General features: G+C 55.8%; 11 protein-coding genes across 11 annotated transcripts; 5 read left to right on the top strand and 6 right to left on the bottom strand.

Annotated features, from left to right (window-relative positions):
• Window positions 1–24: 24 nt before the first annotated feature.
• Window positions 25–867, top strand: ColSpa_06609 (cytochrome b-c1 complex subunit 6; the record flags this gene model as incomplete). Its single annotated transcript, XM_049272821.1, has 4 exons — window positions 25–114; window positions 273–420; window positions 600–716; window positions 803–867. 4 exons carry the CDS (start codon window positions 25–27, stop codon window positions 865–867), a joined length of 420 nt encoding a protein of 139 aa, XP_049128778.1.
• A 2,174-nt stretch (window positions 868–3,041) lies between these two features.
• On the top strand, window positions 3,042–4,886 carry ColSpa_06608 (MFS-type transporter EF102; the record flags this gene model as incomplete). The annotated part of the gene is made up of 2 exons (XM_049272820.1): window positions 3,042–3,470; window positions 3,669–4,886. 2 exons carry the CDS (start codon window positions 3,042–3,044, stop codon window positions 4,884–4,886), a joined length of 1,647 nt encoding a protein of 548 aa, XP_049128777.1.
• A 167-nt stretch (window positions 4,887–5,053) lies between these two features.
• On the bottom strand, window positions 5,054–6,640 carry ColSpa_06607 (3-keto-steroid reductase; the record flags this gene model as incomplete). Its single annotated transcript, XM_049272819.1, has 2 exons — window positions 5,054–6,491; window positions 6,570–6,640. The coding sequence occupies 2 exons, from the start codon at window positions 6,638–6,640 to the stop codon at window positions 5,054–5,056; spliced, it is 1,509 nt and encodes a 502-aa protein (XP_049128776.1).
• A 1,593-nt stretch (window positions 6,641–8,233) lies between these two features.
• On the bottom strand, window positions 8,234–10,096 carry ColSpa_06606 (FAD-linked oxidoreductase sor8; the record flags this gene model as incomplete). The annotated part of the gene is made up of 3 exons (XM_049272818.1): window positions 8,234–8,519; window positions 8,578–8,857; window positions 8,908–10,096. 3 exons carry the CDS (start codon window positions 10,094–10,096, stop codon window positions 8,234–8,236), a joined length of 1,755 nt encoding a protein of 584 aa, XP_049128775.1.
• A 1,351-nt stretch (window positions 10,097–11,447) lies between these two features.
• On the bottom strand, window positions 11,448–12,445 carry ColSpa_06605 (fumagillin beta-trans-bergamotene synthase af520; the record flags this gene model as incomplete). Its single annotated transcript, XM_049272817.1, has 2 exons — window positions 11,448–12,043; window positions 12,073–12,445. The coding sequence occupies 2 exons, from the start codon at window positions 12,443–12,445 to the stop codon at window positions 11,448–11,450; spliced, it is 969 nt and encodes a 322-aa protein (XP_049128774.1).
• Window positions 12,446–13,844: 1,399 nt separating this feature from the next.
• ColSpa_06604 (uncharacterized protein) lies at window positions 13,845–14,678 on the bottom strand (the record flags this gene model as incomplete). Its single annotated transcript, XM_049272816.1, has 2 exons — window positions 13,845–14,304; window positions 14,356–14,678. The coding sequence occupies 2 exons, from the start codon at window positions 14,676–14,678 to the stop codon at window positions 13,845–13,847; spliced, it is 783 nt and encodes a 260-aa protein (XP_049128773.1).
• Window positions 14,679–14,744: 66 nt separating this feature from the next.
• On the bottom strand, window positions 14,745–15,092 carry ColSpa_06603 (uncharacterized protein; the record flags this gene model as incomplete). Its single annotated transcript, XM_049272815.1, has 2 exons — window positions 14,745–14,888; window positions 14,940–15,092. 2 exons carry the CDS (start codon window positions 15,090–15,092, stop codon window positions 14,745–14,747), a joined length of 297 nt encoding a protein of 98 aa, XP_049128772.1.
• A 1,809-nt stretch (window positions 15,093–16,901) lies between these two features.
• On the top strand, window positions 16,902–18,108 carry ColSpa_06602 (short chain dehydrogenase citE; the record flags this gene model as incomplete). Its single annotated transcript, XM_049272814.1, has 4 exons — window positions 16,902–17,018; window positions 17,178–17,462; window positions 17,532–17,817; window positions 17,930–18,108. 4 exons carry the CDS (start codon window positions 16,902–16,904, stop codon window positions 18,106–18,108), a joined length of 867 nt encoding a protein of 288 aa, XP_049128771.1.
• A 185-nt stretch (window positions 18,109–18,293) lies between these two features.
• Window positions 18,294–20,226, bottom strand: ColSpa_06601 (cytochrome P450 monooxygenase FCK2; the record flags this gene model as incomplete). Its single annotated transcript, XM_049272813.1, has 6 exons — window positions 18,294–18,478; window positions 18,534–18,635; window positions 18,688–18,971; window positions 19,022–19,502; window positions 19,566–19,748; window positions 19,803–20,226. 6 exons carry the CDS (start codon window positions 20,224–20,226, stop codon window positions 18,294–18,296), a joined length of 1,659 nt encoding a protein of 552 aa, XP_049128770.1.
• A 746-nt stretch (window positions 20,227–20,972) lies between these two features.
• ColSpa_06600 (dehydrogenase citC) lies at window positions 20,973–22,777 on the top strand (the record flags this gene model as incomplete). The annotated part of the gene is made up of 2 exons (XM_049272812.1): window positions 20,973–21,179; window positions 21,245–22,777. 2 exons carry the CDS (start codon window positions 20,973–20,975, stop codon window positions 22,775–22,777), a joined length of 1,740 nt encoding a protein of 579 aa, XP_049128769.1.
• A 700-nt stretch (window positions 22,778–23,477) lies between these two features.
• ColSpa_06599 (BRCT-containing protein 1) lies at window positions 23,478–26,071 on the top strand (the record flags this gene model as incomplete). Its single annotated transcript, XM_049272811.1, has 3 exons — window positions 23,478–23,995; window positions 24,043–25,390; window positions 25,442–26,071. The coding sequence occupies 3 exons, from the start codon at window positions 23,478–23,480 to the stop codon at window positions 26,069–26,071; spliced, it is 2,496 nt and encodes an 831-aa protein (XP_049128768.1).
• Window positions 26,072–26,211: the final 140 nt, after the last annotated feature.

Below are 26,211 nucleotides of genomic sequence, written 5' to 3'. Positions count from 1 at the left end.
TTGAGAGCACACACCTCCGCCACAATGGGTTTCTGGGATACCATCACGGACCTCGCTGAGGCCGCCATGCCGTGGGCCACCGTCGAGGCCGAGGCTCCTGCTGCCGAGGAGAAGGTGAGCTGCGCAAATTGTTGCGCGATGGCCTGAGGCCGGGCGAGACACGTCGAAACCGCTCACCGCGATGTCCGACGGCATCTCACACGGTCTCGGTGCATCTCGCGGCACTTTTCCGACACTCGCGAAGCTCGAACCGTTCGCTGACGACATTACAGGAGGAGGAAACCCCCGCCGAGGAGTCCAAGGAGGAGTCCAAGGAGGAGCCCGAGGCCGAGGCCGAGGAGGAGGAGGAAGAAGAGGAGGAGGAAGAGGAAGAGGAGGACGAGGAGGAGACCGTCGATCCCAAGGAGCAGCTCGAGAAAGGTCCGTCATCCCGATACTTCGATGCACAAGCGATATCCGGTGCTGGCGGTGGTCGATGACACGCACATTGTGCAATTTTGCACATCATCCGACCCAGCGTTGTTTCGACCGCCCCTCAGCCCGATGCGAAATCAAGATATCAGAACATACCTGAACAGAACGCTGACAACGTAGTGCAGAGTGCGAGGAGTCCAAGGCCTGCGCACCGGCCAAGCACCACTACGACGAGTGCGTCGAGCGTGTCACTGCGGCCGCCGACAGCGAGGACGGCGCCAAGGAGGACTGCGTTGAGGAGTGTAAGTCGCCCGAGTCTGCCAAATCTGTGATGCAATGCCGCTGGCACGGTGTCTAGCCGTCGAGGACGAAAGCTGACTTTGTACAGTCTTCCACCTTGCCCACTGTGCCACCCAGTGCGCTGCCCCCAAGCTCTGGGCCAAGCTCAAGTAAACCATCCACTCGACTCACGAAAAGACGGCGTCGACGGATCCCAAGACCATCGCAGCGGCATAGGCGCAGGTTATTTTCTTAGAAGGTGGCCGCGAGAGACGTGATGCCGAGACGAGACGACGTCAAGCATCGGTCCTTTGGGACCAACCCTGTACCCCACGGTGCCGATCAAGCCGGGCTGCTCAGCAGTGAGCATTGTCGGGCTTGCGGCACAGATATTTGTCCTTTGTACCATAGGCATCGCCCGCAATAGATTCCTCTATGATTTATCAAATTGGTACCATTATGATGGCAGTCGACTTACGATCTCGGCAGTCTAGCTTGAGACTCGTTGCCACCTGCTGCGAACCCAGACCGGAAATGTCGCTCAAGTGCCAAGATGTGGAAATCTGCTGATGTCTGGAGTTAGGTACGCTTCAACATATGCTCTCTCTACGCTTCTGAGTATTCGAAGACCAAAGCTCTTGGGTGATAGCGCAGCACAGACAAACACACCATCTGGCAATACTGCACAACAAAGATGTGCCAGCTTGACCCAAAAGGACAAGCTCAAAATGCAGCACTAGGCGCTATAAAGCACCAAAAAAAAGGAGAAACCCGGTCATCTGCGGCAATACGGTGAGAACTGGCCTCCGGGCAAAAATTCAGGCCCAAGAAGGGAACGCCCTCCTTCGCCGACTCTCAGTTGCAGGTGCTGATTCCAACCGTGACACACAATCATTGCGAGATGTTTCAAAGTCCTTTCTGTTCTTCTTCTTCTTCTTCTCGAGTCTTGGCGTATCGACCTCAAGGGCTGCAGCGGACCAGCGGTAGAAGTTTATGATATCTGCAGCAGAGCGTTTGCGGCATCTCTCTCGGACGACGATGCTGAGATTGGCGGACTTCGGATGGCTGCCGGTCCCTGTAAACCAAGGCGACTAGGCCGGGCGACAGGGCCCAATACGATGAACCGGCCGAGAGACAGGCCAATGGGAGACCAGCCACACAGCGCCTTCCATCTCTGCGGTTGCTTCGCCGTCAACCCGCTTAATGTAGTAGGCTTGTTCTGCCTGTTCTGGACAACTGGGAAAAAAGGTTGTGAGTTCTGGCCAACCGCCTCCTTTCTAGCTGCACCATCTTTTGTAATTTTGGTACGTTATCTATCTACCATGTAGTATCCCTCGGCCACGGGAACCACAATGATGCAGGTTCAGGCATGTGAGCGTCTCTGAATGATAAACTTGGGGTAAGAGTAAGGACCAATATCCACTGCACGACACGAGACCTTTTTTGGGTTTGCTTGCTACATGTAGTGGTTCCAAGCTTCTCATGCAGCGGTTCGTTCAGCTGTGGTAAAAAGCATGGTTCTCCCTCGCAGCTTCGCAGCCTCGGACTCCGTGGCCCGTTCCTACTTTTGACATCTAACAGTCGACCATTCGCCGGCCGGTGCTGGCATGTTAACACCGGTAGTGGGCTTCTTTCCACAAGTCGGCATCGAGGCACGGGAGGTGGAAGTTTGACGCCATCTTCCCCTCACCTCCCTCCTCCGTGCTCGTAATTCGGATACTGGACCAACATGCGCTGACAGGGGGAACTCCTGCAGGTGAGAAATGGGGAGGTGACCAGATTCATCCGTCGGTTTGACTTTTACTCTACTGCGTGTTGCGTAATGCCAGCCAGCCGGCGTCGAGTTGAGGTACGGTGGGTCGGATTAGCCGTAGCCTCAGTCACAGCAATAGACAGGTTCTATCCCACATCCAGTATCAGTTCACTTGTTCTGGATAGGTAGAGATGAGCAAGAGCAAAAGGCCACTGACCCATGCAGCGCGATAGGTGTGACTTGAGGTCCCCTGTCATGGCTTCTGGTTTCCCATTTCCTTTTCAAGTCGGCCTCCCGCTTTCCCTTCTTATCTTCTCTTCAGTCAGTTTCCCCTCATTTGCGGCCTTGCTCGGCTGTTGGTTGTTTCTTGCTGCCTCTGGATCTACGGCCAACTTCAACCGTCGGGAAGGCTCGTCTTTTCTGTTACGTTTGCAGACATAAAATCGAGGCGAAAGGAGAGAAGCTCACAAAGGGCCAGGACACTTCCCCGCCAAGACACGCCTAGACCGATTCCCCGTGCCCGCTAATCCACAACCCCCCCCCCCCCCTCTAACCCGCGTCTCAGAAAGGCGCACGACCCAGTGTATCTAACAAAATGCCCTTCTTCCGCCGCCCCAAAGGCCAGACTGAGGACGTCTCGGTCGCAAACAACACCACCGCCGATAATACCAACATCGCAACCCACAACGACTATACGGGCAACGAGGACAAAAGCAACGCCGAAGACAAGGTCGCGAACCCTTTGCGCGATAGCCTTGCGAAGCAGGACGCCCCGATGCCGAACCACGCTCGGCCCGGCTCCGGCTTTGGCAAGCTGGGGGACGAGGACTACGAGCTTCGCGATGTGGACTCGTCGGCGTCGCGTGACCACTCCGGCAACGGTGTGCCCCGCAACCCGAATGCCATGGGGGGCGCCGACAACGACAGCGTGCTTGAGGGAACGGCGACCGAGTACCGCACGTATAAGCGCCGCTGGTTCGGCCTAGCGCAGTTGACGCTGCTCAACATCATTGTGTCCTGGGATGTAAGTCGACGAACTCGTGCACTTCCGTATTCTCTTTCCCCGGACATGATGTCTTTACCGATTCGGCATTGAGGTCTGGTACCTGCAGCCCGTAAGCCAGGATCCTGCGATCTCGACGAGACTGGCGAATGAAACAATCCCCATGGGCCAATCCTACAAAACGGGGATCGCAGAGAAGCTGACATCAGATCGTCACAGTGGCTCACCTTCGCCCCTGTCGCCTCCAGCGCCGCGTCCTACTACGGCGTCTCCGAGTCCACCATCAATTGGCTCTCGACCGCCTTCCTCTTCTCGTTCGTCGTCATCTTCCCCGTCGCGATCCGCATCCTCCACTGGGGCCCCAAGCCCTCCTTCATGACGGCGGCTGCGCTGATCCTCATCGGCAACTGGGTCCGGTATGCCGGCTCGCACGACAGCTCCGGGGGAAACTACGGCGTCGTCATGTTCGGCCAGATCCTCACGGGTCTCGGGCAGCCCTTCGTTCTGGCGGCGCCGACGAGGTACTCGGACCTTTGGTTCACCAACCGCGGCCGCGTCGCCGCCACGGCGCTGACGTCCCTCGCGAACCCCCTCGGCGCCGCACTCGGCCAGCTCATTGTCCCCTTTTGGGTGACTTCCCCGAGCGATATGTCCTCGGGCGTGCTGTACGTGTCCGTCATCTCGACCGTCGCGGCCCTCCCGGCTTTCTTTATCCCCGCGCGCCCGCCGACCCCCGTGGCGCCTTCGTCGGAGACGATCAAGCTTGGCATCCGCGAGTCCGTCGGCATCGTCTCGCGTTCCCTGGAGCTGTGGCTCGTCTTCATCCCCTACGCCTTCTACGTCGGCTTCTTCAACTCCATCTCCTCGCTGCTGAACCAGATGATGGTTCCCTACGGCTTCTCCGACGAGGAGGCCGGCATCGCGGGCGCCCTGCTCATCGTCGTCGGCCTCGTCGCGTCGGCCATCACGTCCCCGATCCTGGACCGCACAAAGAAGTTCCTGCTGGCCATCAAGACGGCCGTCCCCATCATCGGGCTGTGCTACCTTGTCTTCATCTGGATGCCCGAGACCCGCAACATCGCGGGGCCGTACGTCGTCCTCGCCGTCCTCGGCGCGTCGTCCTTCTCGCTCGTGCCCGTCGCTCTCGAGCTGCTCATCGAGCTGAGCCACCCCGTCAGCCCCGAGATCACGAGCACCATCGCCTGGGCCGGCGGCCAGCTGCTCGGCGCCCTCTTCATCATCATCTCGGACGCCCTGCAGGCGGACAGCAAGGCGGACCCGCCCAAGAACATGAAGAACGTGCTCATCTTCCAGGCCGTCATCGCCATGGCCATCGTGCCGCTGCCGCTGTGCTTGGGCCTGTTTGGCCGGCGCGACAAGGTCAGCCTGCGGCGCGTCAGGTCCGACACGCAAGGGGTCCGGCAGGAGAACCCGTAGTCACGTCTCTGCCGGTAACGTGTGCACGAATTGATAAGGCCAGAGGGAGGGGCGTCTTACGAGTGAATGGAATGTGATTAGGCATTATGTTAGTTTTAATTTTGGATACCCTCTATGTTTTGTTTTTTTTGCCAAGCAAATGACCCGCGACCGTTCGTGGGCCCGTCTCATCCGGATTTGCCGTTGCTGTGTCCGTTGATACCCTGCCCGCGGATGTCAAGAAACTCTTCCCACTGGTGTCGCAGCCTCTCCATCTCGGCCCAGATCTTGGTCCCCAGCACCTCAAACTCGGCCAGCTGCTCCTTGCTCAGGTCCTTGGCGTTGGGGTTCCTCCCGACGACCTTCCTCAGCACGCCCGTCGCCGGATCCCTGGACAGGGAGTCGCGGTCTTCGACGGCGCCCTCCCACCCCCACCCCTCGACCTCCGTCTTCTTGACATCCTGCCGCCCGGAGAAGGACGTCGCGGAGCCCCACTTGATCTTCTTGGCGTCCAGCTCCACGAGCGTCTCGTCGTCCTGCAGCGCGATCCAGACGGGCGCCGCGGCGCCGTTGTACCCCGTGACGGGATGCCACGGCGAGCCCAGCCACCGCGCGAGGTAGAGCGCAAACTTGTAAGCCCAAAAGAGGATGAAGGGGAAGGGGACGGGGAACAGGTTGGAGGCGACTACGCCCGGGTGCGTGAGGTAAAAGGAAGGACGAACTGGTAGGGCCTGCGCCGCCTTGGGGTCTTCGGGCTTGAAGAAGGACGCCGAGACTTTCTGGGTTGCGGGGAGGTGCGAGGTCAGGCAGAGGACGTCGGTGAGACGCTTGGAGGACTCGTAGGGCCCTTCGGTCTCGACGCCCTGGAAGTCGTCTAGGCGGAAGTGCCGGGCCTGGGGCTCGATACTGCTCGTCCAGATGACGCGGCCAGGGGTCTCTTCGGGGGTGGCCCTACTCAGCAGGGGGAGGAGCTCGTGCGCAAAGACGTAGTGGCCAAAAACATTTGCGCAAAAGACTTCGCCGAGCACGGGGGAGGAGGGCTTGGTATCGTAAGCGGAGGCTAGGGAGAGGGGGTTATCGGGGGAGTCTGTGGGTACCAGGTCGGAGCGGACGGGGCGCTGGTTGAGGACGGCGCCCGGGCGGGCGAGCTTGAAGGAGGGCCAGGTGACGATGGAGAGGAGGCCCTGTGTGAAGAGGCTGGTGAAGAGGCTGGCCCAATCGAGGCCCGTCCAGCCGCCGAAGCCGGCGTTGAAGATTATCGAGTCGAGACGCGGAATCTTGTACTGTGGTGCGGGGTTCGTTGTGTCGGTCGGGTCGGTGATCGTGCCGGACACGAGGTTCGCGGCGCAGGCATACACGGAGGCGAGGTCGCAGAGGTCGAGCTGGGTGGAAAGCAGGTGGACGCGGGCGAGGGTGTCGGCGGGGTCGTAGTAGGAGGATCCGGCACGGGAGCGGAGGGCCGGGGACGTGGTCGCGGTGCGGTGGAGGTGGTCGCGGAGGGAGGAGATGGTCTCGCGAGACTTGCGGACGGAGCGGGTCGTCGGGATGAGGATCAGGTGCGCGGTCAGGGGCCGGGTCGCGAGGAAATCGTCGATGAGGCGTTCGCAGATGCCGAGGCCGACTCCGCTGATGGGTGTCAGCGAGGGTTTTGGAGGTGTCCAAAGGGGGGGGAACACGAGACGCTCGCTACAAGAGGTGGTTTACCTGTTTGCGCCAGTGACCAGCACAAATAGCTGCTCGCGTGCTGAGGCCCTGTCCCAGGGCGCTGCGATCATTGTGTTTTTGTGGTCAATTGAAAAAGGGTATACTGAAGGTCGCAGCTTGACAAGCGGGGTGCGGAATGAATGAATGAAGAGAAAGCAAAGGGGATGGTCGCAGCGAGCGCGTGATGGTTGGCGGTGAGTCTCGTCTTAATCAAATTTCAGACGGAGGGGGGGGCTTGGGGCACGAAGGAGAGGGAAAGCTTGATAGGTCGCTGCCTCTTTGGGAAATGCTAACGGGCCGCCCGCGTCTCATGCGGGTCCGAGGAAACCTCCGCGCGCCGGTTTTACGTCGAACTGCCTACCCTACCTCTGTGCATTGTCCGAGGGGCAGAGGGAGGCGTAGTCGACGTCAATGTCCGTTGGTACGCGTCGGAACGAGCTCTTCCAGATCGTGCCATTATCAAAAATTGCGCGTTACCGTACCTGGCACCGCTGCATGCAGGTGATGATTGGGGGGGTGGATGCTTGGAGATCGGGTGTAAGCGAATTGGGTGGGAATTAGGGTCCCTGTCAGATTCACATGTACTAGTAGGTCCGACTATCGTTAATCAACGGGCGGTGTGATTGGTTGATGGTGTTTACTGCGTACTGTTTGCTGCAACCCGAAGACCCGAATACGGATGCGAGAGGTCGTTCAAGATACCCAACTTGAGAACGTTGTAGGAACTCGGCGTCAATGATTGTCTAAAAACCGCCGCGGCAAAGAACCGGGGACATCTTGTGGATGTTGTTGCGGACAGCCTGGTCCAAGCTCACTGAACAGGAATGGCCACGAATTGAGGTCCACGCCTTCATGACGTGCACTCGGATTACGTGCATGCCGATATAACTACGGAGACGGTGGAAGAGGGCTCACCAGACGCTATCTGGAGTGCCGTGGGGGTCCGATGACACTCAAGGCGCTACAGTCGACTGCCGATGAGGGTTGTGGGGTTATAGGTTCGGATCTTATGTTTTTGGGTAATTACAAGTCTGCTTAGATCGTTACTTGCTGTCTGGGAACGCAGCGTCCTGTGACCGTCTAAAGGAAGACTTGAACCTTCTAAAAGGTCCGTCGTTTTTATTGCAGTGAGACAGGTATCCAGACGGGCCTCACGAACCATGTCATTGACGTAATGACACGCTGCTATGCCCCCTCAACGGATGTAGTCTTTATTATCGCCAATGATGCATTCACGCATGAGGCCGTGCTGTTATTTGCCCAGAGGAGCTTTCGATTTTCGAGTTAAGAACGATCTTGATCAAGCCAATCAGGTCAATTGGTCCACCGACCAATGTTTCTACTCAATCACGACAAGCCTGCATGAGATTTGATTTGACAAATCTGACTCGCTTACGATACCGGATTCGGCTGGTTGCCAAGCTTTGATCTCAGTCAAACAAACCAAACAAATCACGGACCTCCGCCTTATTGCTCAATCTGTCACCAACGCTGTATCTGATTGGCCGGCAGGTTACCCAGTCGATTTGATTACTTTGGAACGTTCCCAACTTCACTTCAACCCAACAACGGAGCATGCAACTCGAGATTGAGGCATTAAATAAAGCTATATTATATTATGATTATGTATGCTTGCAATTTGATACAGTATCGTCGTTGCCCTCTCACGCAACCATGCAAAGACGGCCGTCGCTCCGCACCTCCCAGTCGTCACTGCCAACACCCGTCAGGGCGTAAAACGTGCTCTTTGGGTCATAGAGGCTCTTGATCGCCTTGAGCTTGGCGTAGTTGTCGCCGTAAAACGTGGACTGGAAGTCAACCTCGTTGCGGTCTGCCTCGTTAAGGTAAGCGCCGCCGCCGGGCGTCAGCGCCTTGAGCTTGGGGAGGATAGTGTTCGTAACCGTGTTTTGGCCGGAGACGAGGGTCGAGAAGTCGGTGCGGCTGTAGGGACTGCAGTTCTTGTTAGCTAATTCGCTCGTGACGGAGGCAAAAACAGTGGAACACTCACGTTCCGACGGTGGCGGAGAAAAGGGCGGTGCGCCAGGCCGGGTTCACGGCGTTGGGCACAACGTTGGCGGGCCGGGCCACGTTGATGCTGAGACCAGAAACGATGCCACCTTCGTTCAAGATGGAGCGCAGCGTGTTTGTGAGTTCTGTGGCGGAGGCGTCATCGGCGACAAGGGAGCGAGGCATGAGACGGCCGCCAATGTTGTACTCGGTGACGGCAGGCTCCGGGTTCATGTCGTTGTAGCTGTCCAAGTAGGTGTTGTACTGGCCAATGTTGAAATCTGGAGTTTATTAGTCGAATTGTGATATAGGGGCTCATCGATCGACTCACCATAGGTGATGCCAGCAGCATCAAGCGCATCGAGGGTCGGCTGGAGCAGAGCTTGAAGCTCCTCTTTGGTCTTGTTGGGCAGGGTGGTCGGCTGCATAAGGAACACGCCGGCGCTCAACAACCAGATGCTGACCGCTCCGGCATCGACGATGGCGGGCAGACTCTTCAGGTAGGTGGTGACAGCGCCATAAAAGACGTCATCCGTGACACCCGAGTTGGTCATCGTCAAGTTGGCAGAGGAGACAATCGTGTCAGGGTAGGCCTTGACGGTCATGGACAGCACAGCAGCGTACACACCGCCGCCACCTCCAGACAGGGCCCAGTAGAGATCAGACGACTCGGTGGGGGTCGCGACAACCGTCTGGCCTTCAGCAGTGACAACCTCCCACTCGAGAACCTGGTCGGCGGCGAGACCGTACTTGGAAACAAGAGGTCCGTGGCCGCCACCCTGGGTATAGCCTCCCGCGAAACCAACAGTCGGGCTGTTACCTCCCACAACGACAAGGCCCTGTGCGTGCGCGGCGGCCTGGGCCTCGCCGGCTTGAACACCAGCGCCGACCTTGAGCGCCTTGCCGGTGTAGCCAGTGGACTCGTAGTCCAGAACGCTGGTATCCTTCAGGGAGTGTGTCCAGAGCGCCAAGGCACCGGCGCCAGTGGACTTTCCGAGGTAGTCGTGGCCGGTGTTGCGGATGACGAAGCGGATGTTGTTATCCTGGGCGAACTTGATAGTCTTGACGTAGTCATCAGAGCTGGCGGCCTTGACGGCGTATTGGACGTAGGTGCCGACGATGCAGCGCGCGGTGCGGTCGAGAAAGGGATCGCAGCTGTCGTTGGCGAAGAAGGCCGCCATCACCGAGGAGGAGGTCTGAATGTGCGTCTCGGAGTTGGCCCAGCTGTTCTGAAGAGCTGTGCACTTGGCCTCGTCGTAGGCGCCGAACGAGCTATCGTGGCAGACGGCACCGATGGGGACCGTTGCGATGAGACGTCCACCGACGGTCTCGTTGAAGGCATCCCACTTTGCTGTTGTCGGCCAGCAATCCTCTCCAGGGTAGCAGCGGCATGTCGAGTCCCTTTGGGCGATGCCGTGAGCCAAAGGCTTTCCTGGTCTCTCGCCCAGACCAATTCGGCCGATGGAAATGGCCGAGGCCACTGCAGGCGCGATTGCGAGCAAGTTGAGGAAAGACACCATCTTGAGCGAACAGAAGATCGTCACGATGGCTTGCGGGAGAGGAGAGGGGAGGGAGAACTGGAGCTGAGAGAATGGAGGTGAGGAGTAAACGATTGAATTCTAAGCTGCCTGTCCTATATATTTAAGATCTAAGTCATGAACAAGAGCACCAAAAACACGAAAAATGAATGACACCGAGCACAGCCAAGAGACTGACGATGGTTTGATTAGCACCCATGCCAATATTGGTCCCTTTGGCCCCGATTGCTATGTGTCCACTTGTCCATTCGTCCACCTGAAGGGTGAGGGAAGAAACTTTTGGACTATTGGCAAGAGTACGTCTGAAGCGGCACGCTCCTGACTCTTTAACCCTGCGAGCCCGAGCGGAGGAACTGGAAGAAATAGGACTGTTTGCCGTATGTAACTCCCGGTCAAGAGACCAAGTCAACGCACGTTGCGGATGAGAGGACCGTCAACCTTCCGGATAAACATCGGCCTCCGCGGGACTCGGATCTCTTTCATTCAGATGAGGGGGCTTGTTAAACAGTTGGATGGTCCAATTACTCTAGTGACCTGGTACAGGTAGGTACCATCACGGTGTTCCCCTGAGGGATTGTCACTAGCACTTGTACTATACTCAAGGATGTCAGTCGTTCTCTGTCAAGTTGATAGTATGCAGGACTAGCATCTCGGGGCAGGGGACTCGTAGGACACCCTGTAGTGTGCAGACTGGCACTGTCAAGGTCAGCCCGTCCGCACCCACAACCGTTCCGATGCCTGTCAACGATGCAATCAAAATCTGCAGTTACGTGGAACCCGCAAGGTGTCGTTGCAAGATGATCTACCCCAGGTGGCTCGGGTGGGCGGACGATACCCGGAGTAGGACGGAAACCAATGAGTCAGCCGAATGGAACCCCGTGCCATACCACTGTCTTGACGAAATACACCACCAGCAAGGAGGGAGCCAAATGATCCTTCCGCGTGTGCGGCTTATCATTAACACCAGACGAGTCAATCTTGCGCCTAGTTGGCATCTTTCTAACGTTTCAATTTGCCAACCAATATTTACGAACAGAGCTAAGGTATCCTCCGGCGCCGCGCCATATTCTTGCACATCCTGACCCCCGCGGCCCGCTCCCTGCCTGCGCTTGACTCGTGACCCTAGTCGACTCCAGATCACGCACGTCAACGACTCGACAACAACCTCTCCGGGTTCCAAACTGACCTCCGACTCCCAGACGGTCTCACCTACTTTCATCGCTCATGACTCGCACAGCTTCAAGGGTCCTTGGAAAACCGACTGTAAACGGCGCGCTGCATACACTGCAGACTTGTAGAAAACAGGTAATGTCCTAACGCCCCCCAGCGCCTCTTAGACATGCGCCGTGAACGACACGAAACCGTTACCGACGAGCGGCAGGGAATACAGACAGATGGTCCACAGGCACCATAACTTCCAAGCCCAGGAATCTGTTTCGGGAGTTCGTCTCCGAAGGACCCCAACGACAACCATGACGCCGGATAACGTGGGCAGCAAGACTGCCCATGAGCGGATGTGCCACACGTGGACACAGACGCACGACCAGAATGGGACGAGCACCGCGAGCGACAGACGCGAGGCCTTATCGCCAAAGAAAAGGGGTACGGTGGCACGGCCGCGGCCGCGGTCGCCGGCCTGGTCTTTCAGGTCCTGAACCTGCATTGTTGTCAGGATCACGGCGCTAATGATGGAAGCCCACGCATATCCCTCGTTGGTGATGGTTGCCTCGGCGTCTCCGCCGATTGCGATCTTGAGTGAGGCCGTGTTGAAGAGGCCGTACGCCACGGCGATGATGAGGTCCCGGACCAGCTCGTCGCCTCCTCGAAGGTCGTTGTACAGCCATGTGAGGATGAGGATGAAGACCCCTCCTTCCAGACGTCCAGGACGTAGTTCAGCGCCAAGACGGTAGGGATAGCGACCAGCATGGCCTTGCGCGTTTGCTCAGGTGTAACCTTACCGGCGGGTATCGGACGCCAGGGCTTATTCGCTTGGTCCTCGGCCACAGATTCGGGACCGCGCTGGTTAGCCAGGTCGAATATGAGAACGCTGTACCAGTTGAAGGCAACGACCAGAGGAAGACGCTGGAGGACCGAGAGCGTTGTTGCGTGGCCTGAAGTCAGCGGCAGTCCCGTAAGCCCGCCCAGGATGCCGAAAGCCGTGTTGGGGACGACGAAAGTGGCGAAGTTGCTCTCGGTAAAGTCCCAGATCAGACGAGGGACGCGGAGGATGTTCATGATGGTGGACGGCTCGCTGCTCGAGGCAATCTCGCCTTCAAACGAGGAGTGTTTGAGCGTTAGGGGGGAACGCTCCCCGATGGCTGGGCTCTGCATGGTGTCCCGTCCTGCAATTAGGTTCCTTGACGTTCAAAGAGATAATGATTCTGGAGAATGATCAGACAACTTGGGTCGACACTTCGTTTGAGCACAAGGAGGACCCTCTTTGATCTTTCATCTTTCGAAGGGTGCTCATGGCCCATAGATAAAGGCCCGCTGAGGGACAACACATCGTCGGCCTCGAGGGTCTTGCGGGCAAATACGACACCGCTTTGGCCGTCGTCGTCGTTAGCACATGCCCAAGCGGCTGTGGATGCCTCCATCACCAGATGTCTAATTGTTAGACGGTACATCAACCCCAGGCTCGTCAACATGACGCTTCCGAGGTCTTCGCAACCATGGCGCGCCCGTGACTTATGCAGCAGGCAATGCACACATATGCGAGATGCGTTGAACCCCTGAACGATCATACGCCGAGGGTCGAATGAGTCGGCTTGGTGCGATATGCAGCTCTCACGGCAAATCAAGGTACACGGGATCCCTTTGGGAAACGTTCCTCAAAGCAGTTTCCGTTTAAGCATGACCACACTTGTGAGGACTATAGTAATGGTCGGTATCCCACGAATGCAAGATCAAAGTCTAAAACCAACTCCTGACTCCCACGACGAAGATGGGAGCTTGTAATCAACTAGAGTTTGTGATCGTGGAGATCAGGCATGTGATACTACACAGTGTCGTATGGAGCAGCGATATAAAGTGGTATTGACCCATATTCTAGCGTTGTATTGATACATCTTTCGGCTGAGCGGGAAATGGGTTTAAATCATTAAAGATGGAAGCGCGATACACTCAACTGTGGAGATATACCGGGGTTGATTGATCTCTCGCAGCATTACCCTCGGTCTCGGGTGGCGACACTCTTCCATGATTCTCACACATTATCCACCTCAAGGTCCACGTATGATTAAGATGTGACCATAGCTTCTGCCAGTTCAGACTCAAAAAATTGGTCTCGCTTGGTTAGACTGCTTCCCATCGCTGAAGTGATACCTCCTAGACACGATAGCAGGGTATCCCCAGCCACGGCACCGGGTTGCCTTCACTTTGCTGCTCCACCTGAGACTCCAGAGTCTTGTCTTTGCTTGGAGACGAGAGAACCTTTCTGGGCAAATGATTCTACGTGCCTTTCGCCAAGCCTGCCTGGACAGTCCTGCCGCAAGTGATCGCGAAACCGGTCTGTTGGAAATTCTCCCGGAAGTTTTACAACGTTAGTAGCCACAGGCATTGGAAGATCCTAGCCGCGGATCATTTGATAGGAAAGTTGAACACTATATTTATCTCGATCGTTGAGGACAGAAACTCAGATGGATACCATGTGATTATAAAGGAAAGGCAATTAAAAAAAAGCTATGTAACTCATATTCCGATAACGCCGACCCTAACCGCGACCACCGACTCAATTATGCGACTCTCGTTGAGACGTCTCTGACGCAATGTTCTGGTGGACATAGATGACCGGCCTGTTGGCACGCGGTGCCTCAAATTCTGGGGAGAATTGGCACCTGGTTGTAACAGCACCCTCTTTGACCAGCTCGGCGCGTTCGAGGTCCATATAGGAACCGCTGTCACCGAGCTTGTCGTATATCCGACGGGGCTGACGGCTGCTATGGCCACTGGTAGAAATCTCCTTGAGATGAACAGCTCCCCTCTCGGTCGAGGGGTTCGTCAGCTTGGAGACGGCGGGTTTTACGTATGTCTTGAACAAGGGGCCAAGAGTGGGCAAGCAAGCAATGATGATGCCAATCCACAGCTCGAGGAGACTGATGAGGCCGATGTCGCGGAGGTTATAGACGAAGTCGAGGTCCCCAATCGTGGTGACTGTGTTGATAAGGCGCCAGATCATGATTCCAATGGTTCTGTTTGTGTTAGCTAACCTGAGGGAGGACGGTGCGTGGGGAACAACTTACGCAAAGCCCATGCCAAACATGGCGCTGACGGCAACCTTGTTTCTCAGGGGCATCTGAAGCCCCCAAAGCGCCGGCATAGGAAGTGCGGTCATGGCGACGTCGATGACGATGTTGATTGTTACCGAAACGATCTGGTCGATGGTGATGTCGCGGCAGTGACCATCAGGGACCGGCGCCCACTGCTGAGACATTGGCGAACACCTGCTCATGAATAGGATGAGGAACGCGACGCCGTAGGCGCCAGTGATGCCCATCAGAATACGTGACCAGCGCTTGAACTGGGCTGTGGCGAAGATTCTCGTGTATAACCACAGGATGGCCATCTTGATAAAGATGGTGCCCAGGAGCCATGTCACGCCGCTGGCGAGGATAAGCTATGCAGCAAGCTGTTAGAGGATGATATCGAGAGGAAGCTGCAGAATACTTGCCTTGAACTGCACAGCATACTCTTCCAGAGTCAATTCGTTCGTGTGTTTGCCCAGACCGTTGTAGATAGCCCAGACCACCACGCCTTCCAGCGCTATCAAGTTGGCCTGTCCGAGTTAACCCAGTTGATAACGAGAAAGAAAAGAGCCAGGACTTACAAACGCAAACAGGATCATTCCGTCATCCCAATAGAATGACCTTCTCATTACCTTGGCAGACCATGCCCGCAGACACAGTACGGAGGCGTCGAGAACGGTAAAGACAACAGTCCATACCAGGAGGCTGATGCCCCTTGCGCCAGCGCCAGGCATATCGGGCAAATTGTTGCGGAAGGATTGAGACTATGTGACAAACAAAGCGCGCTTGCAATGCGGTTGGTTCGAACCCCAAAGCTGAAGATGTAAGTTCGGATGCCAGACAACTAACACGCATTAGCGGCACAGCCAGGCGCGTGGGATGCCTTCAACTCTTATGGGGGGTGCGGAACCGATGCTCATGGCATCGAAAGCCGCGGCGTCTAGCCCGTCCAGGCACACTCATTGAGACGAAACTTGGTTCCCCGCGACTATCAGTCACAGCAAGGGGCCTTCCCAATAGCAGTGGACGATGAGACACAAGTCGATGCGACCCTATTTGCGGTTGTTCCCAGCTTTGGTGTGTGTATGGGACGCTAGCCATTGGTGGCTTGGTTGAGCCAAGTACATTAACTAGTGGTTGCGTTACCGGGCCGTGCATTGTATTGTATTCCCGCATCACCAAGCATGCAAGGCTGCTATCTGATAGAAGGTGGTGGTAGAGAAAGATGAGATGGCATGAATCAGTCTAGGGTCGCGCGTTTGCCCGACACTGCATTCTGCGCACTCCACACACGCACACAGGCCTTCAGCATCCGGAGACAATCGGACAACCGACTGCGATGGGTCCGTCATTCGTCCCTGGAGGCCAACCATCTGCTCGACGTTCCCGCACGTGTGGACCATGTCAATATGGAAGCATGACATTTCCCACATGACTGTTCTCTTTCTCAGCTGTGATCGGAAACCATGATGTGCGTGATAGACCCCACAAGTCGCAACCCGCAAGGGTGCTTGCCAACTTTGCTGCCCATGTCTCTTTGAAAACGGTGTCCCCGCTCTACCATTTACATGTTGCAGGGGTCTAATTACTATTCTCCAGTCTATCCAGTTTGAGTCTCGGAGTCTTTACGAGTACTATGCTAGTGTAGTCGAGTACGTACAGTCTCAAAGGGGGTAGATCCAGAGTGGAGTTTCTGCAAATTGATATAACAAACTTCCTGGTATCCTTGCAAACGGCCATACATAGTACACACACTACACAGAGCAAAGTCCCACACAACCACGGCAAACATGTGAATGCCTCCGACGGCACCGCAGCACTACATGCCGCATACTCAGCTGGACCTGGCTCCATATCCCAAATCGTCGTGCCTGCAGACGTCCTTCTAAAATGGGACCCCGCCTTACTTGTCCGGCCATGGTGATGTTGCAGTAAAGATTGCTGTGCCTCACCGGTGGTCATGCAAGGCACAGTTATCACTTTCCTTCAGTTTCACCTGAGTCCCGGCTCGGCTGTCCGTGGTGGAGACGTTGTCGTTGACAAGCTTGCATAGGGTCAATGAAGGAACGCCGCCGCCGACCAGTCACATCATGTCCAGACCAACTGCGCCGCACTAGTCGCAACCCAAGGCCTTGTGAGCACGTTCGAGCTCTCTGGTTACTACCGTGCCAGGCCGAAGTCCTTTTACCCCTCTCTCTCTCTCGCGAGTATCTTGTGGTTTGCAATCAGGCTTATCTTAGCAATATTACTTCACACACATAGGTGACTGTCCAGCCAGTTGGGTTGTGATCCCACGCTGACTGTGGAACCAAAGCAACAAACTACCTGGTGTGCGTATACGAGTTACCCATCACAACATAGTACATGGTGGTTCGCCCTGGGGATAAAAGACGGGCCCCGTTCGCGATAGTCGACTGTATTCGTTCAACCCCGTGCGCTTCTTCTCAGTCTATCCATCGCTCCTGCTTCATTCAATCTCTGTGTTCGACACCTCCAAGGTTGAAATCCAGATTCCTATCTCGGGCGACCTCAATATACCAAAGATGCAACCCCCTCTACCCTCCATCACGCCGACTTGGCGCAACGACACCTACGATGCCATCTCGCCCTCGCGTCCAGAGTTGAGCGCAGCGGGGAAGACTGTCATCGTGGCAGGCGCAGTAGGTTCCATTTCTCAACCCCCCCCCCCGTAGTCCCACCCAACTCCTCCGTCGTACCCGCGGATTCCCACTCCGATATTGGAGTCCGGAGTTCTTTGCCCCTCGCAGCTTCATGTCGTACCACGCGCAATGTTGTGTCTAACTGAACCTTTCCTGAAGGGGAGTGGAATCGGCCGAGAGACCGCTTTAGCCTTTGCTTCCGCCGGGGCGGCCCGAGTCATTCTCCTTGGTCGCACTGTGGCCGCCATAGCCGAGACGGCCGCGTCCCTGCCGTCTTCGGTACAGAGTGATGTGCACGCTGTGGATATCACCAACGAGGAGGCGTTGATCAAGGTCGCAGCGGCGATTGGAAAGTGGGACGTCCTAATTCTGAACGCTGGATACGTGTCCAGCCCGTCGGCTGTCGCAGAGTCGACCAGTGACGAGTGGTGGCAAAGCTTCGAGGTGAGTGAACCGTTTACGCTTGGACGAAACTCCACAATGAAGAGAGCCCAAGCACTTACAACATGGTAGACGAACACCAAGGGGACATACCTCGTTACCAAGGCATTCCTCCCAACGGCTAACCCAACGCACGCTTCCCTTGTGGCCCTTACGACTGGTACGACGGCACTGCCGGCGGTTGCGTTGCCGGGCTTGTCCGCATACATGGCATCCAAGCTAGCCCAAACCAAAATTATCGAGTTCCTGGCGGCGGAAAACCCGAACATCTTCGCGGCCACCCTTCATCCGGGCATGGTCGAGACGGACATATTCAAAAAGAGTGGCGCCAAGGCCGAGGCCCTCCCAATGGATAAAGGTGCGTCGTCATTTTGCCTTCTTTGCCCTGCCATCATTTCCCAGGTTGTGCCTGGTCTCCTTCCTATTGCAGCTTCTGTGGGCCAACAGGGTGCTGACTTGCCGTACTGCAGTACAACTCCCTGCCCACTTCACGGTCTGGTTGACCAGCCCCGAGGCGGCGTTCCTGAACGGTCGTACTGTTTGGGCGAACTGGGATGTTGACGAGCTCAAGAAGGGTGCCGAGGCCATTCAGTCCGGTCAGCTGCTGACAAGCGGCATCAACGGTTGGCCTTACACTAGTCTTGCGTGATATCGATGACACCGTGACTGTAAAGGAGGCCCATCACCGTGGCCCAGGTTGCAGATACTCAATGAGTTAGTGTTTGAAGTATGCAGAATGGAGAACAAAGACCGTCCATGTGACTTGAACTTGCATTACTACGATTGGCCTGACTAAAACTTTGGTCGACTATTTGTTTGCACGTGGTAGTCTGATCATCTCAGCTCGAAACACAGGGACAAGGGTCCCGGGTTAGATGTGAACTGGTCCTTGATGTCGTCAAACACGCGGTGTCCCGTCTCCCCTGGTGCGAGGCGGAAGTGGTACTTCTTGACCAGCCTAGCAACAACGAACCTCATGGTGTCCATGGCAAGGAAGCGACCAAGACAGCTGTGATGGCCTGGAAAAAGATTAGCTGTCGATCCAGGGAGGTAGCCAAAGAAAGTTCACCATACCTGTTCCAAATGGTGCAAAGGCTGCTACATTGCGGATCATCTCCGGACGAGTGGTCCATCTCTCAGGAATGAAGTCATTGGCCCGCTCAAAACAGTCCTCTCCTGCAAATGAAAAGTTAGTTGAAGTCTAAAAACCACCTCCACCGCTGCTTACTTCGAGATATAACGTGACGCGGGGCAATGATTGTCGTGTGAGGTGGGATGAAAGTCCCGCCGATCGTTGCCCCGTTCTCCGTCGTCTTCCTGGCCCCGCCTGTGAGAAGTGCTGGGTACAGACGGAGGCCCTCGTTGATGACTGCGTTGAGATGGGGAAGGCTTGTGAGGGTCTTCAGGTTGGTCGCGTCGACGTCTTTCAACTCCTCGTAGATTTTGTCGGCGTGCTCTGGGTGTTTGGCTATCTCGCAGAAGATCCCAATGAGAGCGGCAGCCGTAGGTTCGCTGTGTCCTTTAGTTGCTGGATTTCCAAAGGGGAAGAGAGGCAAGTTTACCTTCCTGCAACAATGGCGAGCAAGCTGTCGCCATAAAGCCATGTCAAGCGGTCCTTTTTCTCGGTCTGGCCGTCGTCCAGCTCCATCAAGTAGTGAGCGAGATCTGGCATGGCCGGCTTCGGGGTGGCATCATCCAGTCGAACGCGCATCTGCCGCTCGCACCAGGCGACCATGTCAAACCAGTCCTTGAGGACGTTTACCCGTGGTCCAAGTTTGAAGCCAACCTGAATGAGCCATGGAGCCGGGCTGAACGGGCCCAAAAGAGATAGGGCGCGCTGCAGCCGGACAATGATGTGATGCCACTGCTGCTGATGCAGCATATCAAACGACTTGCTAAAGACAAAGTCGCCCATGACATCAAAACCGAACCAGAAGAATAGATTGCGAACTTCGGAAGGAACGTGTGCCTTGGCATCCGCCTCGATGCACAGATCCAGCTGCTCAATATACTTGAGAATTTTTGACTCGTGCTGGACAAGGGCTATCAAACGGCACGGCTCGTCAGAAATAAGCTCACGGCACCGGAGATCTATGGGCTGCATACCTTGTGCCGAGAATCCACGGTTCCATTCACGGCGTCTCGCAGCGTGAATTGGCTTGATGCGTGTCGTGACAAGTGCTCTGTCGGGGTGCAGGATATCGTACCACTCAGCCTTGATGCATTCGGATCGGGGTCCATCCACAGCCATAAAGACTCCAGGATGGAAGACGGTGATCTCACTGGGACCTTAACAATCAATAAGAAAGTGTTCCAAAAAGACCAGAGTATGAGGCTACTCACCTGTCCTTACGAAATCTCCATATTGCTCGTGCAACTTCTCCAAGACCAAGTGGTTTTTGCAGTCTCTGCAGGCCCAGATGTGCCAGAGCTTCGTGACACGGGCGTACCATGGACCTTTGAAGCCAGCGGTGCTGAGCTGATGAAAAAAGACTCTGTATAAAGTAATGCTGGTAAAAAGTCCAGGAAGATATCCAGCAGACAGAATCAGCAAACAATGGGAGAACTCCCCAATGGCAGTGCCACTGTAGTATATGCTCAGGCCTGCGAAGCAAGAGAAGAGCCACAAGTGACCCAGCAGGATCTGAGGTGCCTGTACGTGCCATTCACCACGGATGAAGATTCCCCAGTGAACGGCAAAGCCACAAAGAAGCCCAAGACCATAGACAAATACGCTCCGGTAGTCGGAGTCGAAAAGCGAATCCATGATGAAATTCGTGCTGTGTTCTCGGGAAGTCTGAAGAAGCTCAAAACCCATGGACTGACGGTCTGTGAGTCTATCTTTTAGTTCCAAAGCTGGCATGAGCTTGGAGTTGGTTTACGTACGCCAGCTGAGCCGTCGTCGAAGCTGGCATGGCTCTCATTTCCATGATTGGGTCCGGCCTGGTCTCACCGCCAGACAGCATGTTGAGCAAACCAGAATCCCACGCACACTGACTAGTGTCCAATAACTGTGATGTAAACCAGCACGGTCTGCAGTGCCCGAGATTCTATCTCAGAGTTTGTACTGCTTGATGTGAAGTACATGCCATATCGCGACGTGGTCACCATGGGTCACCCCGATAACCTTGATATACAGATATCCGCCAGGCCTCCCCTAGTCAGTCACTGACCGGGGGGCCCCGGGAGGTGGGAGGGTCTTCGCCCTAAAACGTCAAGCCCCTATTGCATTTACACTGTCGTACGGATGCGACTCTGCAGTGGAACGTCCTCCCAACGGTACCAGAAATGGCTGGTTGGCGCATTGTCGTATGTTGGTGCAATACGGCCGCTGCGCGGGGGAGATGCCGGGAGTGTTCTCGGCGCTATGGCAACAAGATGCTTTGCCGCAATTGTACATGTCTCGGGATAGGGGATTTGCCATGATTTAACAGTGGCGGGAAGTCCAATGCTCTCCTCTGCTTCTGCAGGTTCATTTGCGTGCATTACTTGACATCACACCTTTCTTTCAAAATGACTGCGACGTACGACTTTGTCATTGTGGGCGGCGGCGTTGCCGGCTTGGTAGTAGCGGCACGCCTGTCCGAGATCCCAGATCTCCAAGTCCTGGTGCTCGAGGCGGGAGAAGACCAAACGGCGGATCCTCGGGTCAATATTCCCGCATTAGGCCCCAGTTTGGTGAAGACGCCTTCTGACTGGCAGTTCCGGACGGTGCCACAAGTGAGTTCTGCCCAAGAACATGTACTCTTAGCAGGCTAGGTTTGCTGATAGAAAGTCATCTGCAGGAAGGCCTTGGTGGCCGAGAGATTGTCGTGCCTCAGGGCCGCCTCCTTGGTGGCTCGGGTGCGCTCAACGGCCTCTCTTTCACTGTCACCACAAAGTCCAACGTTGAAGCGTGGGCCAGTTTAGGCAACCCCAGTTGGAACTGGCCTACTTTCAAAGAGGCTTCTGAAAAGACCTACTCCATCGCATCTGGTGAGGGGAAAGGTCCTCTCAAGTTGTCTCTTCCAGACAACGCGGAGTCTTTCTGGCCAAAGGTCTGGCAAGACACCATCCGCGGGCTGGGCTTCGCGGACTCTTGCGATCCCTTGAGTGGCCAGGGAGTCGGCAGCAGCATCACACCCGACACTGTAGACCCGGAGACAAAGCAGAGAAGCTATGCCGCTAGCACATACCTCCAGTCTGCAAAGTCCCGGTCTAACCTTACTGTTGTGACGGGAGCACTCGTGAACAAGATCGTCTTCAAGGCAGATGCTGGCGAGATTGTCGCTGAAGCTGTCCAGTACACCAAGGATGGCGAAACGAAAACAGTGACGGCACGAAAGGAAGTTGTGTTGACTGCTGGCACGCTTAACTCGTCACGACTCCTCGAGCTCTCTGGTGTCGGAAATGCAGAGCTTCTTCGTGGACTCGGCATCGACGTTGTGCTTGATAACCCCCACGTTGGCGAGAACCTTCAGAACCACGTCATGGTTGGCGCAAGCTTCGAGGCCCTTCCAGAACACGACACCATGGATAGTATTGTCCGGCAGGATCCGGCGGCCGTTGGAGCTGCTATGGAGGCGTATGGCAAGGGCACCGGACCCTTTGCCCGAAGCGGTACTTCGGCGACGGCGCAGCTCCCTCTGCCGGCTGGTGAGGACCTGTGCCAGCTTCTCGACAAGTTGGGTGGACCCAAGACATCTGCAACTCCGGCCTTCACAAAGGCCCTTGAAACGTATGTACGGTCCGTCCTGACGTCGTCCTCTGAGCCTTCGGGATACTATCTGTCGTTTCCTGGGTATGCCTTGTTCAGCGGAGATGGAACCATGGCACCTCCACCTCCTGGCGACGAGAAATACTTCACAATAGCCATACTCCTCGCTCACCCACTCTCGCGAGGTTCGAGTCACATTACGTCGGCATCCTTGGAGTCATCCGCCCTTGCCATCGACCCCGCCTATCTTTCTCATCCTTTTGACGTCGAAGTCTTGGCCAGGCATGTCCGGCTACTGGAGAAGATTGCAGCTAGTGAGCCGCTTCGCAGTCAGCTGAAGACGGGAGGAAAGCGTAATCCGAACAATGCTTTGACTGATCTCGAGCAAGCCAAGGATTTTGTGCGCCAGACTGCAATTGGCGCTCATCACTTCACGGGCACTTGCTCCATGATGCCTCGTGAACTAGGTGGAGTGGTCGACGAGAAGCTGCGTGTGCATGGTATCCGTGGGTTGCGGGTGGCTGATGCTTCCATTGTTCCCATTACGGTGCGTGCCAACCCGCAGGCGACCGTATATGCCATTGGCGAGCGTGCTGGCGATCTGATCAAGTCGAGTCTTTGAAAAAAATTCGGTATAAGATGAGATGTCTTCAGGACCAATGGAAACACCAGGGTCGTGAGGAAGAAAGGTGGTAGCTGTAGATAACGAATCAATAGAATGGCCAGAATCTGGATGAAACTGTATGTGATTTTCATCAATGCGAGGGTCCCGAATACAGGTATGACGATGTTTGGAGTCGGCAGTTGACTTAATTGTTGGCAAAAGCAGTCTGCTAGTTGGATGTAAAAGAAATGATAATCTATTTAGACAAGAAGAAACTCCAACTCCCGGGGAAATCGTAGTTGTATTAAGCTTCCAAATTTCAGTGTTTTCGCCTGCATGGATGTCACCATAGCTCCGCTGACAGCGCTAGCAAGCGCCTGTGCCACCTGTTTGGTGGCTGTTTGGACGCGTCCCATCGCGGTTTTAATAGGCAATGTACCAGTACTTCAGCTTGCGAGCCCGGTCCACCAAATCACAGGTATCTTCAAGTCACACGTGACTGCGAGCTCACTTCGCGTCCTTCTCCCGGCCGCGTCGCTAACATTTTCGCGTCAAAATCGCCTCCGTACCCGATTGTCTACACTCACACCTTGTCACTTTCCACAATTAACACTTCGACAGCTCACTCCAGAATCTCGCCTTGCGTATGCCTAAACCTCGAACTCGCAGCCCACTGGCTCTATAAATCCCAGTTGCATGCCTTATTCAAACGTCAGTCATGTCTGACCTAAAGGGCTTATTTACAGAATGCGCCTTCGCCTTCGTACCGAGCGCCTACTTGGCTCCCAAGGAGATCAGCGAACTAGCAGAAATCGTGAAGGGCCGCGGCGGCACAGTCCTGGATCCGAGACGCGATGGTTCTATCAGACTTGAAGCGGTTTCTCACATTATTTCCAACACCATCGACTTCCCCCAGTTCACCGAAACCCAAGCCTACATGATCCCCGTCGTCAATCCCGGTTGGATCAAAGCATCGATCCAGAGGAACAAGCAGGCCCAGGTGCGGCCCTACTCCCCTGACCCGCGCATGTTCTTCTCCAAAGTCACCCTCACTTGCGCCGGTCTTCCTGAAATCGACAAGGAAACCATCATCGGTGCCACCTTGGCTATGGGCGGTATGGAAAGCGCCGACGTCACGCGACAGACCACCCACATTTGCGCCTTATCCATGGACAATCCCAAGTGTGTCACCGCTAAGGAAAAGGGGCTCAAATGCAAGATTGTTCTGCCTCATTGGTAGGTTTGGTGAGATGAAGCGTCGGATCATCCCTGACGCGTCCTAGGTTCGAAGACTGCTTCAAGCTCGGCAAGCGAATCGACGAAGGCCCCTACACGCTACCCGACCCCGAGATCCTGCGCAGACCTGAAAACCAGGGCGAGGTTCAGATTCCTCAATATGACCACCTTCAAGGAGCGACCTCCACGACCCCTAATCACCTCGCCGACGGCCCCCGGAGGGCGGCTACCATATTCCGAGACAAGAAAGTCATGCTCTCATGGGACCTTAATATCACCCCACGATCGCTGGAAGTTGTTAAGCAGCTAATTACGAATGGCGGCGGTAAAACTGTGGACGATGTGGAGGCATGCGACTACTTTGTCTGCCAATACCGTGACGGAGAACAGTATGTGAAGGCTGCCCAGTCAGGGAAAGACGTCGGAAACCTGTCGTGGCTCTACCACCTTATCACCCACAACGAATGGACATCCCCTCTCCGTCGGCTCCTCCACTACCCAGTACCCAGAGACGGCATCCCGGGCTTCAAGGATCTCAAGATCTGCCTCTCCAACTACGGCGGCGATGCTCGCATATACCTAGAGAACCTGATCAGAGCGACTGGCGCCACGTATACCAAGACTATGAAGGCGGAAAACACCCATCTCATCACGGCGCGAAGCAGCAGTGAGAAGTATGAGGCAGCCAAGGACTGGAACATCGAGACAGTCAACCACCTGTGGATCGAAGAGAGTTACGCTAAATGCGAGATGCAGAGGGTCACTGTGCCCAAATACTCCCACTTCCCGGTTCGCACAAATCTGGGCGAGGTTATTGGCCAGACCTTCTTCGACGAGTACTGTTTGCGAGAGACATACTACCCTGGTGGCGAGGAGCAGATGTCGCCGCGAGCGCAAAGGAAGCGCAAAATCCTCGAGGCTGCACAGGAGAACTCCTACAACCACGGACCAGCTGAGGGCGTCGTCATCGGCAGGCAGGAGGAGAAGAGTGCAGAGGAGGTCATTGACGACAGCTTCATGACGCCAGTCCGTCCCAAGAGAGGTGGCCGTGGCAAGGAGAATGATACTCCCTCGGTTGTTTCAACCGGCAGCCGAAGCGCAAAGAGCAAGGCCCTCACCAACCTTCAGCGCATTGCCCCGGATATCGCCCTGTACGAGAAGGAAAAGAAGCGAGCCAAGGACGGCCACGGCCCGTGGGGTGGCAAGCGTGCTGCCGATCAAATTGACAAGGAACGCGGACGCACATCTAGCCCAGCGCAAGCCATGGATGTCGACGAGGAAGACAAACGGCCCGCCAAAAAGAGCAGATCCTCGCGTCCAGATATTGAGATGAGAGTTGTCTTGACTGGCTTCACGAGATGGGTCAACGGCAAATCCAAAGAAGACTCGGAAAGGGTAAGTCGAGTCGGCTCCTTGACGTTCGTTTTATGTGCTAACCACTCGCAGAGGAAACTCCGCGACATGGGAATTCTTATTGTGCAGGACAATCAACCATGCGACTATCTCGCTGCACCTCACATGGTGCGGACGGTCAAGTTCCTCAAGACGTTGGCCAAGGGACCAACCATTCTCTCATCCAACTTTATCGACGCGGCCCTTGACACGGGCGAGGTCCCGGATCCTGACGAATTCCTCTTGAATGACAAGGAGAACGAGAAGAAGTTTGGCGTCACAATCGAGACGGCGGTGTCCAGGGCAAGGGCCAACCTGGGCAAGCTCCTGTGGACCGTCCCTATCTATTGCACGGCCAACATCTGCAACGGTCCCGATAGCTACAAGGCCATTGCCGAGGCCAACGGGGCCATGTTCAAGCTGTACCGCGCGCGCAGCGGTACGACCATCAAACCGACGACGGAGGAAGAAGACGGCGGCGCCCCGCCCGAGCCCGTCTACCTTCTCAGCTCTAACAGCGCCGATGAGAGGTCCCTCTGGCCCAAGTTTGAGGAAATGGCCCGCAAGGGCCACATGGAGCCACGCATTGTCGCTGCCGACTGGCTCTTGGACGTGGCCATGACGCAGCAGGTGTCATTTGACGAGAAATACCTCGCCAAGAACTTCTTCGAGAAGAGCGCGTAGATGCAGGGTGATGAACAGAACGCCTGGGGCTTCACGCTTCGGCGACTTTGGTTGTAAATATATTGCGCGCTGGCTTGGAGTTGGAAGGTTCATTGGAAGGGAGCCACCGCCTGGGGCTTTGGTGTTCATTACGACCGCTC

Source organism: Colletotrichum spaethianum, assembly GCF_022836535.1.
Source record: "Colletotrichum spaethianum MAFF 239500 DNA, contig16, whole genome shotgun sequence".
NCBI lineage: Eukaryota > Fungi > Ascomycota > Sordariomycetes > Glomerellales > Glomerellaceae > Colletotrichum > Colletotrichum spaethianum.
The sequence above is the reverse complement of the archived record's forward strand: the minus strand, read 5'-3'. Positions and strand labels throughout refer to the sequence as shown.